General features: G+C 70.3%; 4 protein-coding genes across 5 annotated transcripts; 3 read left to right on the forward strand and 1 right to left on the reverse strand.

Moving 5' to 3' along the window:
- The first annotated feature begins 391 nt into the window (after positions 1 to 391).
- On the forward strand, positions 392 to 4148 carry HROB (homologous recombination factor with OB-fold). Its single transcript, XM_086766673.1, has 10 exons — positions 392 to 521; positions 841 to 891; positions 1115 to 2038; positions 2124 to 2207; positions 2370 to 2510; positions 2665 to 2773; positions 2861 to 2946; positions 3135 to 3254; positions 3441 to 3633; positions 3809 to 4148. The coding sequence occupies exons 1-10, from the start codon at positions 519 to 521 to the stop codon at positions 3880 to 3882; spliced, it is 1785 nt and encodes a 594-aa protein (XP_086622799.1). The 5' UTR covers positions 392 to 518; the 3' UTR covers positions 3883 to 4148.
- A 288-nt stretch (positions 4149 to 4436) lies between these two features.
- Positions 4437 to 7181, forward strand: ASB16 (ankyrin repeat and SOCS box containing 16). Its single transcript, XM_086766822.1, has 5 exons — positions 4437 to 4842; positions 5163 to 5430; positions 6129 to 6621; positions 6730 to 6843; positions 6929 to 7181. Exons 1-5 carry the CDS (start codon positions 4533 to 4535, stop codon positions 7112 to 7114), a joined length of 1371 nt encoding a protein of 456 aa, XP_086622948.1. The 5' UTR covers positions 4437 to 4532; the 3' UTR covers positions 7115 to 7181.
- A 427-nt stretch (positions 7182 to 7608) lies between these two features.
- On the forward strand, positions 7609 to 9960 carry TMUB2 (transmembrane and ubiquitin like domain containing 2). Its single transcript, XM_086766823.1, has 3 exons — positions 7609 to 7695; positions 8560 to 9227; positions 9544 to 9960. Exons 2-3 carry the CDS (start codon positions 8719 to 8721, stop codon positions 9899 to 9901), a joined length of 867 nt encoding a protein of 288 aa, XP_086622949.1. The 5' UTR covers positions 7609 to 7695; positions 8560 to 8718; the 3' UTR covers positions 9902 to 9960.
- Positions 9961 to 10420: 460 nt separating this feature from the next.
- On the reverse strand, positions 10421 to 17762 carry ATXN7L3 (ataxin 7 like 3). 2 transcript variants are annotated; one of them, XR_015261110.1, is made up of 14 exons: positions 17567 to 17762; positions 15881 to 15993; positions 15655 to 15787; positions 15021 to 15192; positions 14438 to 14535; positions 14146 to 14168; positions 14014 to 14059; positions 13764 to 13795; positions 13584 to 13652; positions 13208 to 13251; positions 13027 to 13098; positions 12587 to 12720; positions 11325 to 12304; positions 10421 to 11267 (listed from the first exon to the last, which is right to left on the reverse strand). XR_015261110.1 is itself a non-coding variant. In XM_086766821.1 (13 exons), exons 2-13 carry the CDS (start codon positions 15929 to 15931, stop codon positions 12156 to 12158), a joined length of 1023 nt encoding a protein of 340 aa, XP_086622947.1. In that variant the 5' UTR covers positions 15932 to 15993; positions 17567 to 17762; the 3' UTR covers positions 10421 to 12155. The 2 variants fall into 2 exon arrangements, 1 of the variants encoding a protein (XP_086622947.1); XM_086766821.1 differs by having other exon boundaries at positions 10421 to 12304.
- Positions 17763 to 20558: the final 2796 nt, after the last annotated feature.

A 20558-nucleotide genomic window follows, 5' to 3' on the forward strand; every position in this document is an offset into this window, starting at 1 on the left:
GGGAATCCCACGTGTGTGAGCGCGTCTCCGTCGCGGGCGTGCGACGACACGCGTGCGCTGTGCACAACGGCCTGTGTGCAGCTGCGCACGGGTGCGTGCAGGGGTCACACACGCGCGTGAGCGCGCACAGGGGGTTGCGGGTGCCCCCCAGCTGCCTGCACACGCGTGTGTGTGACGGCCGGGGGTGCGGGAGGGTCGCGGGGGGGGGGGTGGACGCGTGCGCGGCCCCGCGGGGGCGGGCGGGGATGAATCACGCCGGGCCGGGGCCGAGCTGAGTCACCGCCGGCGCCGCGGGGCACACGCGTGTGCACACGGGACACGCGTGGGGACCCGAGGGGCGGCCGGGGCGGGCCCAGGGGCGGACAGACGGCGGCGGGGCGGCGCTGCCACCGCCCCTTTAAGAGCCGCGAGCCGCTCCCTTAAAGGGGCCGTTCCCGCCCCCCACCCGCCCCCGGGGCCGCGGGTTCGCGTCCCGGCCCGGCCGCTTCCGCTTTCGGGGCCTGGGCCGCGCCGCTGCCATGGTAACGGCAACGGGTCCGGGCGGGGGGGGTGGGGGCGGTTTAGGGTCCCCTTGAAGAGATTTGGGGTCCCCGTGGGGCTTTGGGGTCCCCAGGGGGGGCATGCAGCCGGGGGGGAGGTTTAGGGTCCCCGTGGGAGGGGACGAGGCCTCCGCCACGGGGCTCTCGGGGTCTGCTGCGGTCCCCGGCCGGGGGGGTGCGGGGTGTCCCCCCTTTCCCGCAGGGGAGGGAGCGGGGGGCGCAGGGGCGCTCTGGGGTCTGGGCAGGGTTGAGGGGGGGCACCCCATGGTGTCCCCCCCACCCTCACACCCCCTTCCCGCAGGCCAGCCACCTCCAGAAGCTTTTCGGGGCCGACGGGGACCTGGAGGACGAGGTGAGGGCTGGGGGGGGGCTCCCGGGGACCCCCCCAGGGTTCGAACCCCCCCCGGCCTGCGGGCGCGGGTGCCTCGTTAGGCGGCCGTAACTCGTTAGGAGGTTTCGTGCTCTGGGTTTTAATCCTCAGGGGCCACCCGGGCAGGGTCCTGCGTGGCCCCGCGGGTGGGCCGGGGGCGCGGGGACGGGGCGGTTCGGCTGCCCGGCGCGGTCTCTTCCCGCAGGATTTCCTCTCCGCCGTGGAGGACGCAGAGAACCGGTTCGTGATCCCCGGGCGTTTGTCGCCGTCCCTGTCCCCGGCCCCCAGCCTGCAGCCCCTCCGCCTGCTGGGACCCCCGCTCGCTCACCGCTCCGGTAAAGCCCCCGGCCTGCGGCCCCTCGCCGGGCAGGGGGAGCGGCACGCTGGCTGCCCAGGACCCCCGGCCGGGGGATCGGCCCCCCAAGATGAGCTGGACAACGACCTCTTCCTGGCCGCCTGCATGGAGCTGGAGGGCCCTGAAACGGCAGCGGGGGCCGGTGCCGTCCGGCCCCCCCCCAGCCAGTGGGAGAAGCCCCCACAGATGCGCACGGGGCAGAAGAGCCCCCCGGAACGGGCACCCCCCAAGAAGCTGCGGGTGGGAGAGGGGCTGGTCTCCCCCGGCCCCGGGGGGGTGCAGGACAGGCAGGACCCCCTGCCCACCCCGCAGGCAGCTCCCGCTCCCAAGCTGGTGCTGCGGCCCAGCGCAGCCGGTGCCTGCCCCCCCGCGCCCCCCACCCCCTTGGGAAAGCCGGGCAGCTCCTGGGGCTCCAGCCCTGCTCCCGGGGGTCCGGCACCGAGGCCTTTCCAGGCATCCCCGTGCCAGCCGGGAGCGAGCAGCTCCTCAGCGGGGCCGCGGGTGCCCCGGACCCCCACGGCGCAGGGTCCCAGGCAGAGCTGCCCCCCGCCCCGGCTGCCCCCCGCCGACCCATCGGCCTCGCTGAGCTGCGCGGAGCCCTTGCCGAGGCAGGCGCCCAGGCCGGCCCTGGGCAGCCTGCAGACGCCGGTGGTCACCAACCACCTCGTGCAGCTGGTGACGGCGGCCAGCAAAGCCCCCGGGGCCGCCCCGCGACTCCCAGCGCAGGGCAAGACTCGGCGGTTCCCGGGCCCCGCCGGGATCCTGCCCCAGCAGGTGGGTGCGGGGGACGGGGCGGGGGGCAGCTCTGCCTGGGACCGGGTGCTAAACCCCAAACATCTCTCTCTGTCTCCCCCGTAAGCACGCTGGGAAGCTGCTGGAGGAGATCCTCGTTTCCGCTCCCCAAACTCCGGCTCACGGTGCTGTGGCGAAGCCGCGGACGGAGGTAACCCCCTGCTCCGGCGCGGATCCGGATACGAATCCCAGCGGCGCTGCTACGGGCGGTCCCCAGGCTTTCAGAGGGGAGGGGGTCCCCGGGGCTTCCCCCTGTGCTGTGCGGGGGCCGCGGGATGCCGGCGTGGTGACCACGGTTGTCCTGTGACTCCAGGGACTGCCCAGCTCCTCTCCGCCTGCAGAAGAGGATTTCGGGAAGGGCCCCTGGCTTGCCATGAAGACGGAGCTGGGGCTGGACGAGAGGGACCCCAGCTGCTTCCTCAGGACGTACAGCGTGGTCATGGTGCTGCGCAAGGTGAGGGGGACCCGGGGTGAGGGTACCGGCCCCGGGGACTCGGCTTTCCGGCTCTCCCCTTGCCCCTCAGCGCTGTTTTCGGGGCTGGGCATCAATTGTGGGGAGGGGGCCGATGGCGGCAGCCGTCCCGTGTGATGAGGGTCTTCGTGTGCAGGCAGCCTTGAAGCAGCTCCCCAAGAACAAGGTGCCCAGCATGGCTGTCATGATCAAGGCCCTGACCAGGACCAACGTCGATGCCGGTGCCGTGTTCAGGGACCCGACCGGTAAGCGCGGCCGCGCTCGTGCCCCCGTCGGGCTGGGGCTACTGGCCCGTGGCTCCCCGTGGCCGACGGGCCCCTCCTTGCCCGCAGGGGAGATGCAGGGCACAGTGCATCGCCTGCTGCTGGAAGAGAGACAGAGCGAGCTCCGGCCCGGCTCGGTGCTGCTCCTGAAGCAGGTGGGAGACGCGCAGGCAGATTTCCAAGCAGCACCGACAAGTTTGGGGCTGTTTGGGGCTCACCGCGCCCGGCTGCCGGGCTCACGTCCCCGCGGAACGGGACGCGGGGCTCCTGCAGCTCCTCCCTGGGCCGGTGGTGCCATCGGAAGCCGGAGCTCTGGCTCCATCCCGTCGCTCTGTCCTGGCAGGTGGGCGTCTTCTCCCCGTCCCACCGCAACCACTACCTCAACGTCACCCCCAACAACCTGCTCAAGATCTACCCGCCCGAGCCCGAGGGCGGCTCCTCGCAGCCGTCAGTGCAGCGGGAGGTGAGGGAGGGCAGGGTGCCCACGGCTCTGGAGGGACAGGGATGCTGGGACCCCCCAGGGGTATTAGCGGGGGGGGGTCTGGAGTGCGGGGGACCCTCGAGAGCAACCGGGGAGTAAGAGGGAGACTTGGGAGGGACAGATAAATCCTGTGGGCCCCCAACAATTCATCTGCGCTGGGTTGTGCAGGTCCCTGCCCAGGCTGGGCTACTCCCGGCCCACCCCGCACAGCCCCCCCGGAGCGTCCCCGTCCCTGGGGATTGGGGCCGATCGAGGACGGGCAGCCACAGCGCGGAGCCGTCTGCTGGGGGCTCCTCCCTGCACCCCCAGAGCCCCGGGCCCGGGCGAGAGGAGCCGCTGGGAGCCGACGGCTGCGACACGGGTGAGTTGGTCGCGCTCTGGGCAGGGAGGAGAAGCTCGATGTCCTGGGGCTGCGCGGTGGCTCCCCTCCCCTGTAACGCCAAAGCAGGGGTCTCGGCCCACCGTGGTCCCGCTACGCGGAGTCGATTCCTCTATACTCAAGTAAAATTCCCGCATTTCCTCCCTCGGCCGCGCAGATGACCTGGACGGGCTCCTGGGAGAGCTGCCTGAGGATTTCTTCTCCGCTGCGGCCCAGGCCAACTGCTGCTGACCTCGGGGTGCCGCGGCACGGCCGCGGGGCCGGGGAGACGGTCGCTGCCGGCACGGTGCGGGCTGAACCGCGGCCCGGCGAGGAGGCCGGGCGAGCAGGCGGTGCGTCACCCGCCAGCTCCGTTTTCCGTACGTCTGTTGCGTCTGTTCTGGAGCCGAGAGCCGGGGGACCCGGGTGGGCAAGGCCTCGGCGCCTGAGCCCGCTCCTCCGGGCGGGGTGGCCGCTCTCGGCTCCCAAACCTGCATTAAAGGGCTGTTTGTCCCTGCCTTGTGCCCCCTGCTGCTGTCGCCATCCCCTCTCTGCTGAGCTCCCGCACCCCAAACTCTTCCCCTGTGGGGGTCCCTGCTCTCCCCATCCTCCCCCGGGGGCTCTGCCCCAGCCCTGCGGGGTTGGGGGGTACCGGGGTCCCTGCCCCGCGGGTGCCGTCCCCGTCGCGCACCCACCAACAGGTTAAACTCCCTGGCAGCCCCGCGCCAACGTGACCCTGTTTACCACCCCGGGGGAGTTATTTATAGGGTGCCCTGGCTTCTTGATTCAGCATTCGTGCGCGGGGCACGGCCCTATTTATAACCCCCCAGCCGGGCGCGGAGGCACCTCGCTGCCCCCCCGCCCCCCACCACCAGCCACCCCCCTGCCCTCCCGGGGCGCCCATGGCTCAGGAAACCTTCGCCTTCACCTCCTCCGCCCTGCGCTCGCTGCGGCTCCAGCGAGAGCTGCTGGAGCAGGAGGATCGCCGGCGAGCCCTGGCTCGGGAATCGGCCACGCGCCGGTTCTTACCCCCGAGTCCCCGGCCCCCCCTCACCTCCTCCCGGCGCCCCCAGTACTGCCGCGACCCCGCCGTCCACAACGCCCTGTACGCCGGGGACCTCCTGCGCGTCAAGAGCATCTTTAAGGACGAGACCACCGCCAACCTGGTGATGGAGACCATCAGCGAGGAGCTGGTGTGGTCGCCCGAGCAGGGTATGGAGGGGGGGGGGCTGGCGGGGGTCCCTTCCCTGCTGGGCTCTCTGAAAAAAAATAGGCGGGTGGGGGGTGAGGGTGCAGCTCCTCGGGGGCTGGGGGTGGGAGGGCCGGCTGCTCGGATTTTGGGGGTGGTGGGATTCCGGACCCGTACCTGGGAAAGGACTGGTGGGGGCGGGGGGGTGGGTGCAATCCTGGGGTTGTTCCCTCCCAGGGATTTCCTGGGGTGGAGGCAAGGGGGGGGATGTTGGGGTGGGGGGGTCTGGTGCAGGGGGAGGGGTGCGTACCCCCTCCGCCACCTGACGCCTCCCCCTCCGCAGGGCTGTGGGTGCTGAGCCCCCGGCGGCAGCAGACGTCGGCCCTGCGCATCGCGGCCGGCCGGGGCTACGGCGACTGCGCCCGGCACCTGCTGCTGCGCGGGGCGGAGGTGGACGCGGTGGTGGGGGGCCGGGCCCCCCTGCACGACAGCGCCGCCGCCCCCCGCCCCGACTGCACCCGCCTGCTCCTGGCCTTCGGGGCCGACCCCAACCTGCTGAGCGCCGAGGGCTCGGCCCCCCTGCACCTCTGCACCGCGCCCGACAGCCTCGCGTAGGCCCCGCCCACTGCCTGCCGCGCCCCTCATCTGCATAGCAAGCCCCGCCCTTGTCACGCCCCCCCAACCCCTGCTCCAGCCAATCGCTGTGACGGGCCGTGTCTGAGGGCTGGGCTCATTTGCATGCCGGGCTCCGCCCACCCAATCTGCATACCGTGCCCCGCCCACACGCCCAGCCCTATCTGCACACCAGCCCCTTCCCGTGCTCCCAGCCTAATTTGCATGCCAAGCCCCTCCCACACACCAGGCCCCACCCACCCCGTCTGCTGGCAAAGCTCCACCCACGCCCCCACCCACGTGGGTACCCTCATCTGCATAATAGGCTCCACCCCACCCGAACCTCACCCACAACCTACAACCCACTATAGATAAGCCCCGCCCCTCACCCCAAGCCCCGCCCCTCACCCCAAGCCCCGCCCCTCACCCCAAGCCCCGCCCCTCACCCCAAGCCCCGCCCCTCACCCCAAGCCCCGCCCCTCACCCCAAGCCCCGCCCCTCACCCCAAGCCCCGCCCCTCACCCCAAGCCCCGCCCCTCACCCCAAGCCCCGCCCCTTCCCAGTCCCAGGGCTCCCGGGTGGGACCGCAGCCCGCAGCGCCCGCGTCCTGCTGCCCCCGGGGGTGGTCCAGGGGGTGATTGGGGGGGGGGGGGGTCCCCAGCCCCGGCTCACCCGTGTCCCTGTGTCCCCCCCCCAGGTGCGCGGAGCTGCTGCTGGCGCACGGGGCGCGGGTGAACCTGGGCACGCGGGACCGGCAGCTGACGGCCCTGCACGTGGCGGCGCGGCAGGGGCTGGCGGCCCACGTGGAGCTGTACCTGCGGCACGGCGCCGACCCCTCCCGCCGCACCCGCCAGGGCGAGACCCCCCTCAACGCCGCCTGCGCCGCCGCCGAGCGCCCCGAGGACGCCGAGCGGTACTACCGGGTTGCCCGACGGCTGCTGGAGGCCGGCGCCGACCCCGGGGTCGCCGGGCGCAAGGACCACACTCCCCTGCACAACGCCTGCGGCAACGGGCAACCCCGGCTGGTGCGGCTGCTGCTGCGCCACGGGGCCGACGCCGCCGTCCCCAACTGCGCCGGTTACACCCCCATGGACTGCGCCCTCCACGCCGTCGAGGAGTACCGGCACCAGCGCCCCGAGGAAACCATCGCCCTCCTCCTCGACCACGGCGCCGGCCCCGTCCACCCCAAGGTGGGGCGATTGGGGGGGGGGGTGCTGGGTGGGCGGGGGGGGACACACACACACGCGCGCGCGCGCAGCGGCGGTGTCCCCGCCCCGGTGACGCGTCTCTGCCGGCAGATGCTCAAGTTCTGCTGCCGGCACCCGCCGGCGCTGGAGCTGGTGCTCAACGCCTACGACCGCATCCCCCCCACCGAAAGCTGGCAGGGGGCCGTGCCCCCGGAGCTGTGGGAGGTAAAGGGGGGCGCGGGGGGGGGGGGGCTTGGCACCCCCTTTCCCCCCCCCCCTCCAGCTCGCTCACCCCCGTCTCCGTCCCCAGGAGCACCGGGATTTCTACGCCTCGGCCGCGCGCATGGCGGGACAGCCGCGCCGGCTGCAGCACCTGGCACGCTGCGCGGTCCGGCGGCACCTGGGCGCCCGCTGCCACGCCGCTGTCCCCAAGCTGGCCCTGCCGCCCCCCCTGCGCCGCTACCTGCAGCTGCCCCTCCAGGGCCTCATCTCCTGAGGGCGACCCCCGCCCCCCACGTGTGTCCCCCCCCCCCACCGCGGGGTCAATAAAGGGCGTGGCGCTCGGGGCGGCTCCTTCCCCGTGGGGACCGGCTGGGAGAGGGGGGACCGGGGGGGGGGGGGACGGACGGGACGGGGCGGTGCCGAGCCCCGGGGACACCCGAGCCAGCCGACGCCCCGCCCCACGCCGCAGCGACCGTGGCCCCGCCCATCAGGCCCCGCCCCTCCGCTGGAGCCCACGCCCACATCCGCTCTCGCCCCCGCCCCTCCACCGTAGACCACGCCCATGCAGTTCACGCCCCGCCTCTCCACCGCAGGCCACGCCCAAGCCATTCACGCCCCGCCCCCTCCAGTACAGGCCACGCCCTCCTTTCCCCGCCCCGCTCCGCCCTCCCCTCCCGCGCGCCATCCGCGCGCGCCGGGACACGCCTAGTGGGCGTGGCGCGTGGTGGCGCGCCCGTGACGCGCTTTGCGCGCGCCCGCCGCCCTCTCCCTCTACCCCCTCCCAGCCCCCCCCCTCCCCACCTCTCGCGGCGGCACTGTGACGTGGCGCTTCCGGCGCGCGGGCGGCGGCGGTGGGTGAGTGAGTGAGTGCGGGCGGGACCCCCGGGACACCCCCCCCCCCCACCCCCGGGGCTGGCAGGGACCCGCTGGGACCGGCAAGGGGTCCCCGGGACCCTCCAGGCCCAGCAAGGGCGCCCCCGGGGCACCCTGGGTCTCCTCGGACCCCACCCCGGGCCTGGCAGTGCCCCCCCCACCCCCCCAAAATCCCCGTCCGAGCTTTGCCCGACGTTACCCCGGCTCCTCGCCCCGCTGACGGCCGCGGCTCCGCTCCCTTCCGGGAGCTGGGGGGTCGCGGGGGGTTGGGGGGGGGGAGGCTGGTGTGACCCTGACCGGACACCGAGGGGCTTCGGGAGCCCGCCGGGACCCTCGGCCCCTTCCCGCCCCGGGCGCCGTGCCCCTCGCCTGGGAAGCGACAGCATCGCCCCCCCCCCCCCCACGTCGGGACGGGGTCCCCGCTGCCGAGCCGTCAGTTTTGCCTCCCAAAATAAAATCCCGCCATCGCCGAGGGGCTCCGAGCTGGGGGGCTGTCCCACGGGCGTCACCCTGTCCCCACAGCTGTCACCCTGTCCCCACGGGCATCACCCTGTCCCCACGGCTGTCACCCTGTCCCCACGGGCGTCACCCTGTCCCCACGGGCGTCGCCCTGTCCCCACGGGTCTCGCCCTGTCCCACGGGCGTCGCCCTGTCCCACGGGTCTCACCCTGTCCCACGGGTGTCACCCTGTCCCCACGGGCGTCACCCTGTCCCACGGGCATCATCCTGTCCCCACGGGCATCACCCTGTCCCACGGGCGTCACCCTGTCCCCACGGGCATCGCCCTGTCCCGGGCTTTTGCCGGTGTCATACCTTGGTGACGAAAAGCGTCTCCCTCTCCGCCAGCTCCTCGTCCCGCCGGAGCAGCAGCGGGATTTATTCCCAAGCCGAAGGCGACCCCGAAGCAGCCCCGGGTGGTCCCTCCGGCGCAGGGGGGGGCTTCGTGGGGAAACCGAGGCAGAGAGCAAAGTGCCGGGCTGAGGAGGGTCGATCCGGGCTCCGGAGATGGAGCCCCCCGCCGCCACCTTCGTCCGAGGGCTGGGGGACGAGGTGACGGTGGTGGCCGGCGTGGCGGCGCTGGTCCTGGCGCTGGTCCTGGCCTGGCTGTCCACCTACGTCGCCGACAGCAGCAACCAGTTTTTGGGAACGATCGTGGCAGCGGGGGACACGGCCGTCATCCGGCTCGGCCAGGTGGGGACGGCGGGGACGGCCGAAGCCCCGGAACCCCCCGGGGTCCCCGAAAACCCCGAGGAGAAAACAGAAGAGGAAGCGGCGGCAGCATCGGGGCCGGCGGCGGAGCAGGGGGCCGGCGGCAGCCCCCCCGAGCCCGGCCTGGAGCGGCTCCTGGACATCCGGAGTTTGCCCAAACCGAGCTCGGCGGCTGAGCCCAGCGCCCCGGGGGGGCCGCCCGGCCCGGGGGGCAGCGACCTCATCAAGATCCGGCTGAAATTCCTCAACGAGACGGAGGAGGTGGCGGTGGCCCGGCCCGAGGACACCGTGGGGGGCCTCAAGAGGTAAAACCCCTGGGAAGAGGAGGGGGGAACGCGAGGGCAAACCCACCCACCCCCCTCCTGTCCCCCCCACCTTGTACAAACAGCCCCCCGCCAACGGCGGAACCGCTACCCCCGTGCTTTGCCGAGGGATCCCTCCAAAAATAACGAGGGGGTGCCGAGTTTGAAAGACGAGACGGCGCTGGGTGGCGGTGCCATTGCTGTCCCCCCAAGCCAGGACCCTCCTCAATTTTACGACGGGGTGGGGGGGTCCCCAGCCCCACGTCACATCCCCGAGCCCCATCCCTGCCATCCCAGCCCTCTTCCCTTTTTTCCGCAGCAAATATTTCCCGGGCCAGGAGAACCAGATGAAGTTCATCTACCGCGGGCAGCTGCTGCAGGACCAGGGGCGGACGCTGCGCTCGCTCCGCATCACCGACGACTGCGTCATCCACTGTCACCGCTCCCGCAACGCCGCCGCCGTCCCGCCGGACCCCAGCGTTGCCGCCGCCGCCGATGCCGGCGGCCTCCCCCGCGGCGCGGGGAACGTGATGGTCCCCGCCGTCATGGTGGCGCTGGCGGTCGTGTGGTATTTGCGCGTCAACTACCGGCAGCTCTTCACCGCCCCGGCCACCGTCTCCTTGATCGGCGTCACCGCCCTGTTCACGCTCCTGGTGTTCGGGATGTACGGACAGTAGGGACGCGACCGGGGAGGTGCCAAAACCCGTCCTCGTGGGACAGCCGGTGGGTGCTCGGGCGGGCGCCTCGCGTTCCGCGCCGCGGCGTTCCGGCGAGCGGAGGCGCGTCCGTCCCAGTCTGGGTGCCGGATTTTGTCCTCCCAGCACGGCTCCGGGGAGGAGCGGCGCCTTAGGGCAGGATCTCCGTCCGGGCCAACGGCGCAGCGGGTACGAGGCCCGGGGCCGCGCGCCGGAACGGGCTGCGGCGCGGTTTCCTTCCCACAGGGACTTTTTAAAAAAGCAAATAAAAGGTGTAAATTCAGCCCCAGCGCTCGCCTTCCTGCCGAGGGGCGGCTGCCGGCACAACCGCGCCCGCCTCGCCGCCCCACGCTTCAGAAAAAAAAAAAAAAAAACCAAAAAAAAACCCCAACAGCCCCCCACGGGTGGGTTTTTGGTGGGAGCTGAGCTGGGCAAGGGCGGGGGTACAAACGGCCCTGCTTCGTTAAACGCGGGTAATTAATCAGGGCGCCGGCCCCGCGCTGGAGATACCAAGTCAAGATGCGGTTTTATTTACAGGGGCAGCCACAACCCACGAACGGGACACACAGACCTCACAACTACCCGTACGGGGCGAGTACGTGCGCAGAAATACAAGTCGAGGGCCCGGGAGGGCCTGGGGGGGGGACGAGGACACGGGCCTGGGGGGGGGGGGGGGGCACGGGAATGGGACACAGGGCACCTCCAACCCCGCCCCCCCCCCAGCCCCATTCCACCCCTTGGACCCCAAACTGCGGCCCCTCTCCCGCAGCCAGAGGGGCTCAGGCTGTCCCCTCCGGTCGTCGTGCCCTGCCCAGGCGGCTGGAGGAGCCGGGGGGAGGGAGGGGGGGGCCCAGGGTGGTCCTCTGTATTTCTGGGTGCCCAGACCCCCCGCTCCTCAGGCCCCAGGGCACGCGAAGGCCAGCTCGGCGTGCTCCGGTGGCCGGGCCCCCCCCCTCCGCCCCGAAACCGTGCCGGGAGCTACCACCAACCGCAGCAGGACGGGAGCGTGAGGGGGTCCCCACGCAGCGAGGGCGCGCCCCTCCCGTGGTTTGGGGGCGCCCCGGGCTCCGTGAGGACCCCCCCTCGGCTCCTGCCGCGGCGCCAGCCTTTAGCAGCAGTTTTAGAACAATAGTGAATCCGGAGTCAAGAGCACCATGGTTTACGAGACCCACCGAAGCGACCGGCCGCGGCACGGGGCGCGGGGGGGGGGGAACGCAGCAGCCCCCCAGGGACACTACAGCCGAACTTGGGGTGTCAGACAGCTTGGGGGGGGGCACAGAGGGGGCTGAGCCCCCCCAACGCAGCCTCTGCGATGGCAAACAGCCGGAGTCGGGGGGTTATCACCGGGCTGGGGGGGAGCTGGATCCAGCAGGACGGGGGTCCCGGCCCCCCCCCAGCCCAAGACTGGAGGCTGTGGGGGGGGGCAAACATGAGGCAGAGCTGTTGGGGGTCCCAAAAGACCCCCCCCCCCCCCGACTGCAGCAGCGAGTCCCCAGGCATGCGGGGACTGGGATGCAGAGCTGCCCTGGGGCCATGAGGCGGGGGGGGGCTCTGCCTCACAGCTGGGCTGCATCCCCCCCCCAGCTCCCAGTTCGCTCTGGAGGGGCTACGGCACATTTCCCAGGCACAGCCCCCCTCCCAGCAGCCGAATCCAGCTGCTTACAGCAGATGTGGGGTGTGGGGGGGTCCCCACTTGTTCCTCTGAGCAGGAAATAGCCCACCCCCCCTGCCCCAACACGCCCCCCTCATCCTGAGCCAGCCCGACCAGCGAGCGCTGGCCTGGGGCGTAGAGAGGGGGGGCAGCCCCAGGCCAGGGGGTGACCCCAAACTGCGAAGGCAGGAGGGATCTGCGCCCCCAGCTCCGGACCTGTCCTGGGGGCCCAGGTGCCCCCCGCCCTGCTGGGGTAAGGGGGCTCTGGAGGAGCGGGCGTGGGAGGGGAGCACAGCTGGTTTTTGGGGGGGGGGGGGCAGTGGGAAGGGAAGCGGGGGGGATTGTGCACCCATTTCTGAGCGAGACGCCCCCTCAGAGCCCTGACAGGAGCACCACGTACAAAAACTACGTACGGGGATGAAGGGGGGCACTAACGGGGGCTCCCAAATCCAGCCCTCCCCACACCCCCCCGCCCCCCAAATCCTCCGCGCCCCAGGTACCCGCTGTGTCCGAATCGCAGGGCTGCCCCGGCCCGTGTCCGTCCGTCCGTCCGTCCCCCCCCCACCTCGTCAGCTCCCGCCGAGCTCAGTTGATGTCATCGTAGATGCTGGGGGTGTGGGGCGCGGGGGGCTTGGGCTTCTTCTTCTTGCTGGAGCCGAGCCCCGGGGCGCCGCTCACCAGCCCCAAGTGGGGCTTCTTCTTCTTGGTCTTGCGGGACTCAGAGTTGTTTGTACCTGGGCGGGGGGGGGAAGGGAGGAGATGGGGGTGTTGGGGAACAGCTGGGCCAGCAGGAGCCCCCTCAAAACAGGAAAACGGACCCCAAAACCAGAGGACACGCCCGCCCGCCCCGGGAAGGTGGGTGACAAGATATCCCAGCAGAGTCTTTGAGGTGGCTCCGGACTACAGCCCCCCGCCCCGTCCGTCCCCTCTCCTGCCACCAGGAACACTGGGGTTTGCCCCCCGCAGAGGGGTCTGTGCCGCAGGATCTGTCCCCCCCCACGCCCCCCAACACTCACTGGCTTTCGAGGAGGCCGAGTCGGAGGGTGAGATGTCGGAGGAGCCGTCCCACTGCAGCCGGCTCATGATGGCCTGGCTCTCCGCCACCTCGAAGCTGTCGTTCTCCACGCCGCCCTCCGCCTCGGGCAGGGACCTGGGCACAGGCGTTACAGGGGGTCCCCAGCCCCCGGGATGCGGGGGACAGAGCCCGCGGCGCTGCACCCCTCAACACGAGGGGGATGCCAGGGGCTCGATCCAGGTCCTCAGGACCCGGTTGGGTTGCACATCCCGATCCCAACCCTCCAAGCCTCCCCCGGAGGCGTCCCCGTCCCCATCCCAACTCTCGCTCAGGACCAGCCGGCCCCCCCCAGGCTCCGTTTGCAGAGCCTCGTCCCCGTCCCCACCCCGGGACGGTGGCCGCGGGACATTTTGGACGCCACGCGTGTGCGTGCTCACTTACGCGGAGGGACCAAGGAGGTAAACCCGGACCGATCTCCGCTGCTCATCCGTGTGCTGGGGACAGCGCAGGGACCTGACGGGGGAGACGCGGGGCTGGGTCAGGCGTTTTGCTGCCCCCCAGCTCCCCTGGGGATCCCCCCCCCAGCCCTACCCGGAGCAGGGAAGGGCCAGGACGCTCTCACCTGGTGCACATCTTCTTGGTGTGCTCGGAGATGACCCCGCATTGCTGGGGAGAGAAGGGACGGGTGAGCGGGCGGAGGAGCAACTCCACCACCACGGCCCCGGGCGACCCCAACCTCCCCGTGCCGTCCTGTCCCCCCCAGGGCAGCCACCGCGTCCCCCCAGCTCGGGACCTGCCGCCCAGAGGGGCGCGGGGGTTTCTGCACGTCCCTGTCACCAGGTTCAGCGCGTGAACATCCCCGTTCCCACAGCCTGGAAGCCCCGTCGGGACGGAGCTGAGCCAGGAGAGATCCCGGGAGATCCCCACGCACCCCATCCGGTCGGGGACGGGGCTTCTCCCGCACCCATCGGCGCCTCCCCGCGCCCCCGCGCACGCACCGTGGTGAGCAGCGTGCGCAGCTCCTCGGGGCCCAGCGTCTCGTAGTTGATCCCCGCCGAGTTGCTGTACTGTGGGGGGGGGACAGAGAGCGGCGTCAGGGACGGCGGGGGCTGGGGGCCATCCCCAGGGGGGCAGCAGAAGGAGGGAGCGGGCGCCGTCTGCCCCCGTCCAGGGCTCACCTTGAAGGGATCGGGGTTCCCGCCGATCTCGCCTGGAAGAGAGGAGGGGTGAGGGGGGTCCCTGCCCGCGCCTGGCCCACCCCCCCCGTGTGCCCCCCGCCCCACCAAGGGAGAGCCCTGCCTCCCAAAAAGCCCCGCCCGCTCCACATGCCCCGCCCACCCCAAACGTCCCACCGGGGCCCCATTCGGCACAAGCCCCGCCCCACACCTGATGCTCCACCCCCAGGCGCCGCGAGCCCCGCCCACTCACCATTTTTGTGTTTCAGGGACTTGGACCTGCGGGGCGAGTTGGGGTTCTGCAAGGAGAGCGGGGACGGTTTGGGGGGGGAGGCGACGTGACCCCTCCCCGTGTCCCTCAGCCCCCTCGCCCCAGCCCCCTCACCTTATCCGATTTCCTCTTCTTCGCTGCAGGGAGAGACACAGAAAGGACAATTTTTACCTTTTCCAGTGGATTTAGCCCCAAATACTGCAGCAGCTGCTGCCAGCCCACCCTCCACCCCCTCTGCCAGGATGCTCCCCTCCCCAGTGATGGGGTGGGGCAGCCGGGGAGCCCCACGCATGCCCAGGACTGGGGTTCCAGGGCCACGGGGCAGCTGGGGTGCGTCCCCCACCCCTCAGGAGGGGGCTGGGACCCCCGGGCGAGCTGGCACCCGCAGACCCCGCCGCCCCCCCACCTTTCTTTTCAGAGCCGTAGGACCAGTCGTTGTCGTTGATGTCGTCGTTGTCCTCCTGGTCGCTCTCCGACTTGTTCATGTTGTTGCTGCTCGCGATCCTGCGCGGGGAGGGGAGGAAAGTCAGGGATCCATCCCACGTCCCCCCCGGCACCCTCGGATCCATCCCCCATCCTCCCGTCCTCCCCAGCACCCCAGGATCCACCCCAAACAGTCCCAGTGCCAAAGATGAGGGGGTCCCCAGCAACCGCCAAGGGAAGGAGGGGACAGAGGAGCCAGGATTCCCCGTGTGTTTTTCTGGGAAGGAAGGAAGGAAGGAAAGAGCAGGTTAGAGCAAGAGGAGATGGAGGTGGGACTCCAGAGTTGGGGGGCAAGGATGAAAAGCAAGGAGCGGGGAGAGCCTGGATACCCAGCTTCTGTCCCAGGCTCATCAGTGCCGAAACGGTGGTGCCCAAATCCTCTGCACCCCCGCGCCGAGAAGAGACGCCGCCCCACAGCCTCAGTCCCCTCCTCGGGCCTCGCTTTCCCCAGACAAGGACGGGGGCCACGGGAGCCCCCAGGCTGTTTTTTGGGGTGCCACGCTCACCTCCGGTTGGCGATGCGGCTGCTGTTGCGGCCCATGCCCAGGCACTTCTCCAGGTGGGGGGCGAAGCGGGAGGCGGCGATGCTGCGGCTGCAGTTGGGGCACACGCACTCCTTGTTCTTCCACTGGTTGTAGACCTGCCCGAAGATGTCCACGCCAGGCTGGTCCACGATCTCTGCGGGGGGGCACACGCGTCAGCTCCCCCCCCCCAAACCTCCAGACCCCCCCTCCCCGCTCCGCTGCGGAGGCGACGCTGGCTGGGCCCCACCAGCTCCGGTGCCTTGCTCTGGAGTGGGGGGGTCCCTTGGGCCGCCGGTCCCTTCCCAGACCCTCAGCTTGGCCTTGGGGACCCAAAACCAGCGGCAGCGCAGCTGGGGGGGGGCGGTCTCTCCCACTCCTACCCACCCCAGGGCGCTCCCCCAGGGCAGAGCACCGTGCCTTGGGGCAACATTTAGGGGGTTCAGCTCCCCCCAGGGGTTTACAAAATGGCGGGGCAGTCACGTCCCGGCAGCACCAGCGCTGCCGGACGCACGCTCGGGCCATCACCCGTGCCCAAATCCCTCCCGTGGCTTTTCCCAGCAGGAGCCGGGACGCCCTCGGTGTCACCCCCGTCCCCGGGGAGCCGCGGGGCGCTCACCGAAATCCTTCATGCTGTCGGGGTCCGTCTCGTCCAGGAAGAAGTAGCCGCACTTGACCGCCCGGTGGACTTCGAAGCAGAGGCCCAGGCAGGCATCTTCCACCAGGTCCGTGTAGATCTCGTGCGCGGTGGCCTGGGGGAAGGGCGGGGGGGGTTGGGGGGGGCTGTCAGAGGGAAGGTGGGGGCCACGGGGGGACGGCCGGGGCAGCCCCAGGGGTCCGCTCACCTCCAGTTTGCTGTTATCCAGGCCAGACAAAGACATATCCTCCATTTTCATTTGCAACTGCTCGCGGAGAAGTCGCGCCGAACGTTCATAGCACAGGACACGCGGGGGTCTCGCTGTGGGGGGGGGTGGGAGGGGGGAGAGGAAGGGGCTGCGCTGACACCTCACCCGCAGCCAGCGCCCCCCCCCCCCCCACCCAGCCAAATAACCCACCCCCACGCCCTGCGGACCCCCACGACCTGTGGGGTGTCTGCAAGAGGAAGAGGCCTGGGTTAAACCCCTCAGGAATTGGGGGGGGGGACGGACACAGGACACACCACACGGGGGTCCCCCAGCTTGGCACCAGCCCCCCCCACGGGGTAGGCCAAGGGAAATCGGGGAAGGGTCCCGGATCCTGATCCGCGGGCTGGCCCCCACCAACTCCCAGGACGGCCTCTCCCTCCCCGGGGGGGGGGGCAAAACAAAGCCTCTCCCCACCGGCCGCCATGGTGGGGGGGACGTCCCCTGCGCCCCACCGCCAGCCCCCCACCCCACCCCATCCCCAGGGCCAGACCCGGCCATCACCAAGGCGTCAGGCCCCCCAGGAGCCCCCCCACACTCCCAGCATCATCTCTAGGGGGGGGCATAGGGGACTCGGGGTGCCCCCCCAACCCCATGCACCCCAAAGGCGGGCCCACCCCCCTCAGAGGGGCGGCGGGTTTTGCCGCATCGCCCCCCCGCCGGAAGCCGATGGAGGGAGGGGTCAGGGCAGGGCCAGGACCCCCGTGTCCCCCCCCCCAACTTCCGCAGAGGGCACTCCCCCCCCCCACCCCAAGGGCAGGTCTGAAGAGGGGAGGAGCCCCCCAAACTCACACCCGGACCAGCCCCTCCCGGAACGGTGGGCACAGGCCAGCGGTTCGCATCCCCCGGTTGCCATGGAAGTGGGGGGGGGGGGGGTTCGGACCCGACCACTGCGACAGTGTGCGGGGGGGGTGTGGTCCCTGTGTGTGTGCCCCCCCACCCCCCCCCCCCAGCACCCGCTTCCGGGCCCGGCCCGGGGGTTCCTTTCCCCCGCCGCGGAAAGAGGAAACGCGGGCTGGCGTCCGCTCCCCGCCCCACGGGACGGTTCCTCCTGGACCCCCCCGCCATGGTGCGCCCCCCCCCCCCCCCCGGTGTGGTGCAGGCAGGACCCGAGGCGGGGTGGCGGGGGTGCCCTGCCCGGTGCTGCCCAGCCCCCCCCGCGCCGCAGGCAGGGCCTGGAGGAGCCGAACAAAAGGGGGGGGGGGTGGGGGGGGCTGCACCCTGCCTGCCCCCCCCCCCGGGGCGATGCCAGCCTGGGGTGGGGGGCACGGCTGAGGAGCCCTTGTAGGAGCCGGGAGCTGCGTCGAGCTGGAGATTGGGGGGGGGGGGCCGGGGGGAAAGGGGGGGTGGTTCCCCCTGTGGGGGTCCCGCACAGGGCGGGGAGGTGGCGGGTGGGCCCAGGAGGGGGTGGAGGTCACGGGGAGGAGCGGATTTCGGGATGGGGGGGCACGGGCGGGGAGGGTCCCGGGCGGATCGGGGACCCCTGAGGGCTGGGGGGGGGGGGGGGCCCAGAGCAGCGCGGGGCGGGGCTCAGGAGGCCCCGGGGCGGGGTCACCGGGCCCCCCTCCCGTCCGGTGGTGCGGGGCCCCGCGGCGGGGAGCGGGGTGGGTCGGTTGGTCGGTCACTCACCGGCGCGGAGGTGCCCCGTCCGGGCCGGGGCCGGGTCAGCGCCCCCCGCCGCTCCGCCGCGGGGCCAGGCGGCGGCTCGCCATACTCGGCGGCAGCGCCGCCCGCCCTGCCGGGGCCGGGGCCGGGGCCGGGGCCGGGGCGGTGCAGTGCGCGGGAGCGGGCGGGCCGGGCCTGGCGCTCCCTCCGCCCGGCGGCGGCGGCGGCCCGAGGGCGGGAGGAGGAGGGAGGGGGGGGGACGGACGGGACGGGAAGAGGGGCGGGGCGCCGCACCCGGCTCGCGCACGGCCCGCCCCCGCGCCCGCCGCCAATGGGGAGGCGCCGTTCTGGGCGCGGCCAATGGGAGCGGCCGTCGCTGCCGCCGCCGAGCGGGGCCGGCACCATGTCGGAAGGGGCGGGGGGAGGAGGGGGGGGGGCGAAGGCGGGCACGAAGGGGGCGGGGCGTGAAGGGGGCGGAGTCTGCATGGGCGGAGTCTGCGAAGGGGCGGGGCATGGGGCCCTCCCGCGGGGGGGGGGGGGGGGGGGGGGCCGGGGCTTCGCGGGCCCTGCGGACCCCCCCCACCCCTACGGAGCCGCCTTATCCCTATGGATCCGCCATCCTATGGACCCACCCCAGCCCTAGGGAGCCCCCCTACCCCTACAGCCCCCCCCAGCGACCCCCGAAAATCTGGGGGGGGATCACCCCCCCCCCGCACCCCCCCCACATCCCCATCCACCACGGGGGTGGGAAAAACACTCCTCACGCTTCTTTATTTTTTTTTTTCCTAAAGTTTTATTTTTTATAGTAATGACATGAGAACAGAAACATTATTTTTCACTTTATTATACAAAAAAAAAAAAAAACCCAAAAAACCAAATAACTCAAAAAAAAAAAACCCAAAAAACCAACAAAAAAAAAAAAATAAAGAACCGAAACCCAAGCAAACCGGGACACCGCAGACGCGAGGCCCCCGCGTCCCGCTCAGCCGTACAAATTCCAAGTTGGGATTATTATTTTTTTTTTTTAATTTTTTTTTGTCTTTTTTTTAAACCTACAAAAACACTCTTTAAATATTAGAAAAAAAAAAAGATGATTTTTTTTTTTTTTTTTTTTTAAATGTAATTCACAAGAACTTCCATCTAAAGGATCCCGGGATTTTGTGGCAGTGCCAAAATGCACTCAGGTTCAATTCTCTTGCAGCGCAAACGCCTTTTCCCTCAATTGTCGGCGCTGTAAGAATTTTTCATTTTTATTATTATTTTTTTTATTATTTTTTTTTTTCAAAACAGAAAAAAAAAAGAAAAAAAAGGTTTGTTTGTTTGTTTTTTTTTTTTGTCTTTTTTTTTTTTTGTACTAAAAACACATCCACTAAAACACGATGGTGCTGGGTACATTCAGCAGAAAAAGGGACGGGGGTTCCCCTCAGGGGACGGGGAATTAAAAACGGGGAAGAAAATTAAAGGAAAATCCCAAATGGGGGGGTTTGGGGGGGTTGGGGGCGGGGGGGGGGAACACAGAGGGACGGACAGACAGACACGGCGTGGGGAGGGGGGATCACACGCGCCGGCCGGGTTCTTTTCGGGACCCCGGTCCCAGGGGGGACGCGGGGGGATTGTCCGTGCGGGGGCACCCGGGTTCCCCCCCACCCCCCCGCCCCACCCCTGGGGTCAATTTTCCCCAAAAAAGTGGATTTTCAGCCCAATTTGAGGCGAGAGGCGGGGAGGGGGTGTCGCCCTCCCCCGATACTGAGAGGGTCCCTGGGTGTGTTTTGGGGAGGGGGGCTGGATTTGGGGTGCTGAGAGCAGCAAACCCGGGGGGGGCGGTTAGAGCTGGGGGGCATGGGACCCCCCCCTTACAGCCAGAAAACCCCCAAGCCTGCAACTTGCCCCCCCCCAACCTGCTCACTGAGCTGAGATTCGGGTGAAAACAAGAGAAAAATGGCTAAATTAAAGCACACAAGATAAAAAGCCCCCCCCAGCCCCCCCTCCTCACACTGGGGGGGGGCAGATGCCCCCCACTCCCTTCCCTGGGACCCCCAAATCCTGTCCCCCAGCCCAGCTCCTCTCCAGGGACAGGATGGGGGGGGGGGGAAGGGCCAGAAGGGACAAAGCTTGTGCCCCCCCCTCAGAATGAGGGTCTGGGGGGGGGGGTCCCCAATCGCACCGGGCGTTTTTTTTGGGGAGGGGGACAGGGTGGGGGGACAGGGACCCTGCAGGGAGGTGCCATGGGATTGCTGGTGCTCATGTCTGCTTAAAAAAAAGGGGGGGGGGGGCCCAGACAGGCGTGGCCAGAACCCCCCCCCCCCACGCACCCACCCCGGTCCCCGCGGCCCCATCCCCCTCCTGGGGAAGGGGGGCATCGACCCCCGCCCCCCCCCCAAATAAACCCAAACCGCATCAATATTTACAGCGTGGCCAAGGAGGAAGGGAGGGCAAACTGGGGGGGGTATACTGGGGCAACTGGGATGAGGGGAGCGCTGGTCCCCCCCCCAGGGTTTTGGGGCGAAGGGAGAGGAGCAGCTTCACCGGAGATGGAGGGGAAAATGGGGGGGTGCGGGGGAGGGGGGATGGGGAGGGGGTAAGAAAAAATAAAAGATGGATCTTTCTCGTTTTATAAAAAGGAAAAAAAAAAAAAAAAAAGAATAAAATAAAATACAACGGCACAACAACCACCGACAACACAGAGGGGCGCTCCGGCAGCGCCCCCGCGCCCCCCACCCTTGGTCACGCTGAGCAGCCGGGACCCCCGGGCTGGGGGCAGCCGCGCGTGCCCCCCACCCCGGCACACACGCTCGCACGCTCGCAACGCACACACACGCACAGCACCCCCCCACCCTCCCCGCTCCCCCCCCCCCCCCCCAAATTAATCCGTTACCCCCCCTCCCCACCCCATGGGGGACACGCCGGGCGGTCACGGTCCGTGGCCGGCGTTCCCAAGTGCCGTGGATGCGGAGGTCCCGGTGAGCTCCCGCTGCAGCTTCCAGACTGTACAAGGTTTTTGGGAGGGGGGGGGGGA

The sequence above is a fragment of the Chlamydotis macqueenii genome, chromosome 25, assembly GCF_036417535.1.
Source record: "Chlamydotis macqueenii isolate bChlMac1 chromosome 25, bChlMac1.mat, whole genome shotgun sequence".
NCBI classification, from domain to species: Eukaryota; Metazoa; Chordata; class Aves; order Otidiformes; family Otididae; genus Chlamydotis; species Chlamydotis macqueenii.

Coding starts and splice junctions, on each gene's coding strand:
- HROB (XM_086766673.1), top strand. Junction 2,774..2,860: donor CGTGTTCAGGGACCCGACCG/GTAAGCGCGGCC, acceptor CCTTGCCCGCAG/GGGAGATGCAGGGCACAGTG. Junction 3,634..3,808: donor AGCCGACGGCTGCGACACGG/GTGAGTTGGTCG, acceptor TCGGCCGCGCAG/ATGACCTGGACGGGCTCCTG.
- ASB16 (XM_086766822.1), top strand. CDS start 4,533: ATGGCTCAGGAAACCTTCGCCTTCACCTCCTCCGCCCTGCGCTCGCTG. Junction 5,431..6,128: donor ACCGCGCCCGACAGCCTCGC/GTAGGCCCCGCC, acceptor TCCCCCCCCCAG/GTGCGCGGAGCTGCTGCTGG. Junction 6,622..6,729: donor CCGGCCCCGTCCACCCCAAG/GTGGGGCGATTG, acceptor CTCTGCCGGCAG/ATGCTCAAGTTCTGCTGCCG.
- ATXN7L3 (XM_086766821.1), bottom strand. CDS start 15,931: ATGAAAATGGAGGATATGTCTTTGTCTGGCCTGGATAACAGCAAACTG. Junction 15,193..15,654: donor CGACAGCATGAAGGATTTCG/GTGAGCGCCCCG, acceptor GCCCCCCCGCAG/AGATCGTGGACCAGCCTGGC. Junction 14,060..14,145: donor AGAAGAGGAAATCGGATAAG/GTGAGGGGGCTG, acceptor CTCTCCTTGCAG/AACCCCAACTCGCCCCGCAG.
- TMUB2 (XM_086766823.1), top strand. CDS start 8,719: ATGGAGCCCCCCGCCGCCACCTTCGTCCGAGGGCTGGGGGACGAGGTG. Junction 9,228..9,543: donor ACCGTGGGGGGCCTCAAGAG/GTAAAACCCCTG, acceptor TTTTTTCCGCAG/CAAATATTTCCCGGGCCAGG.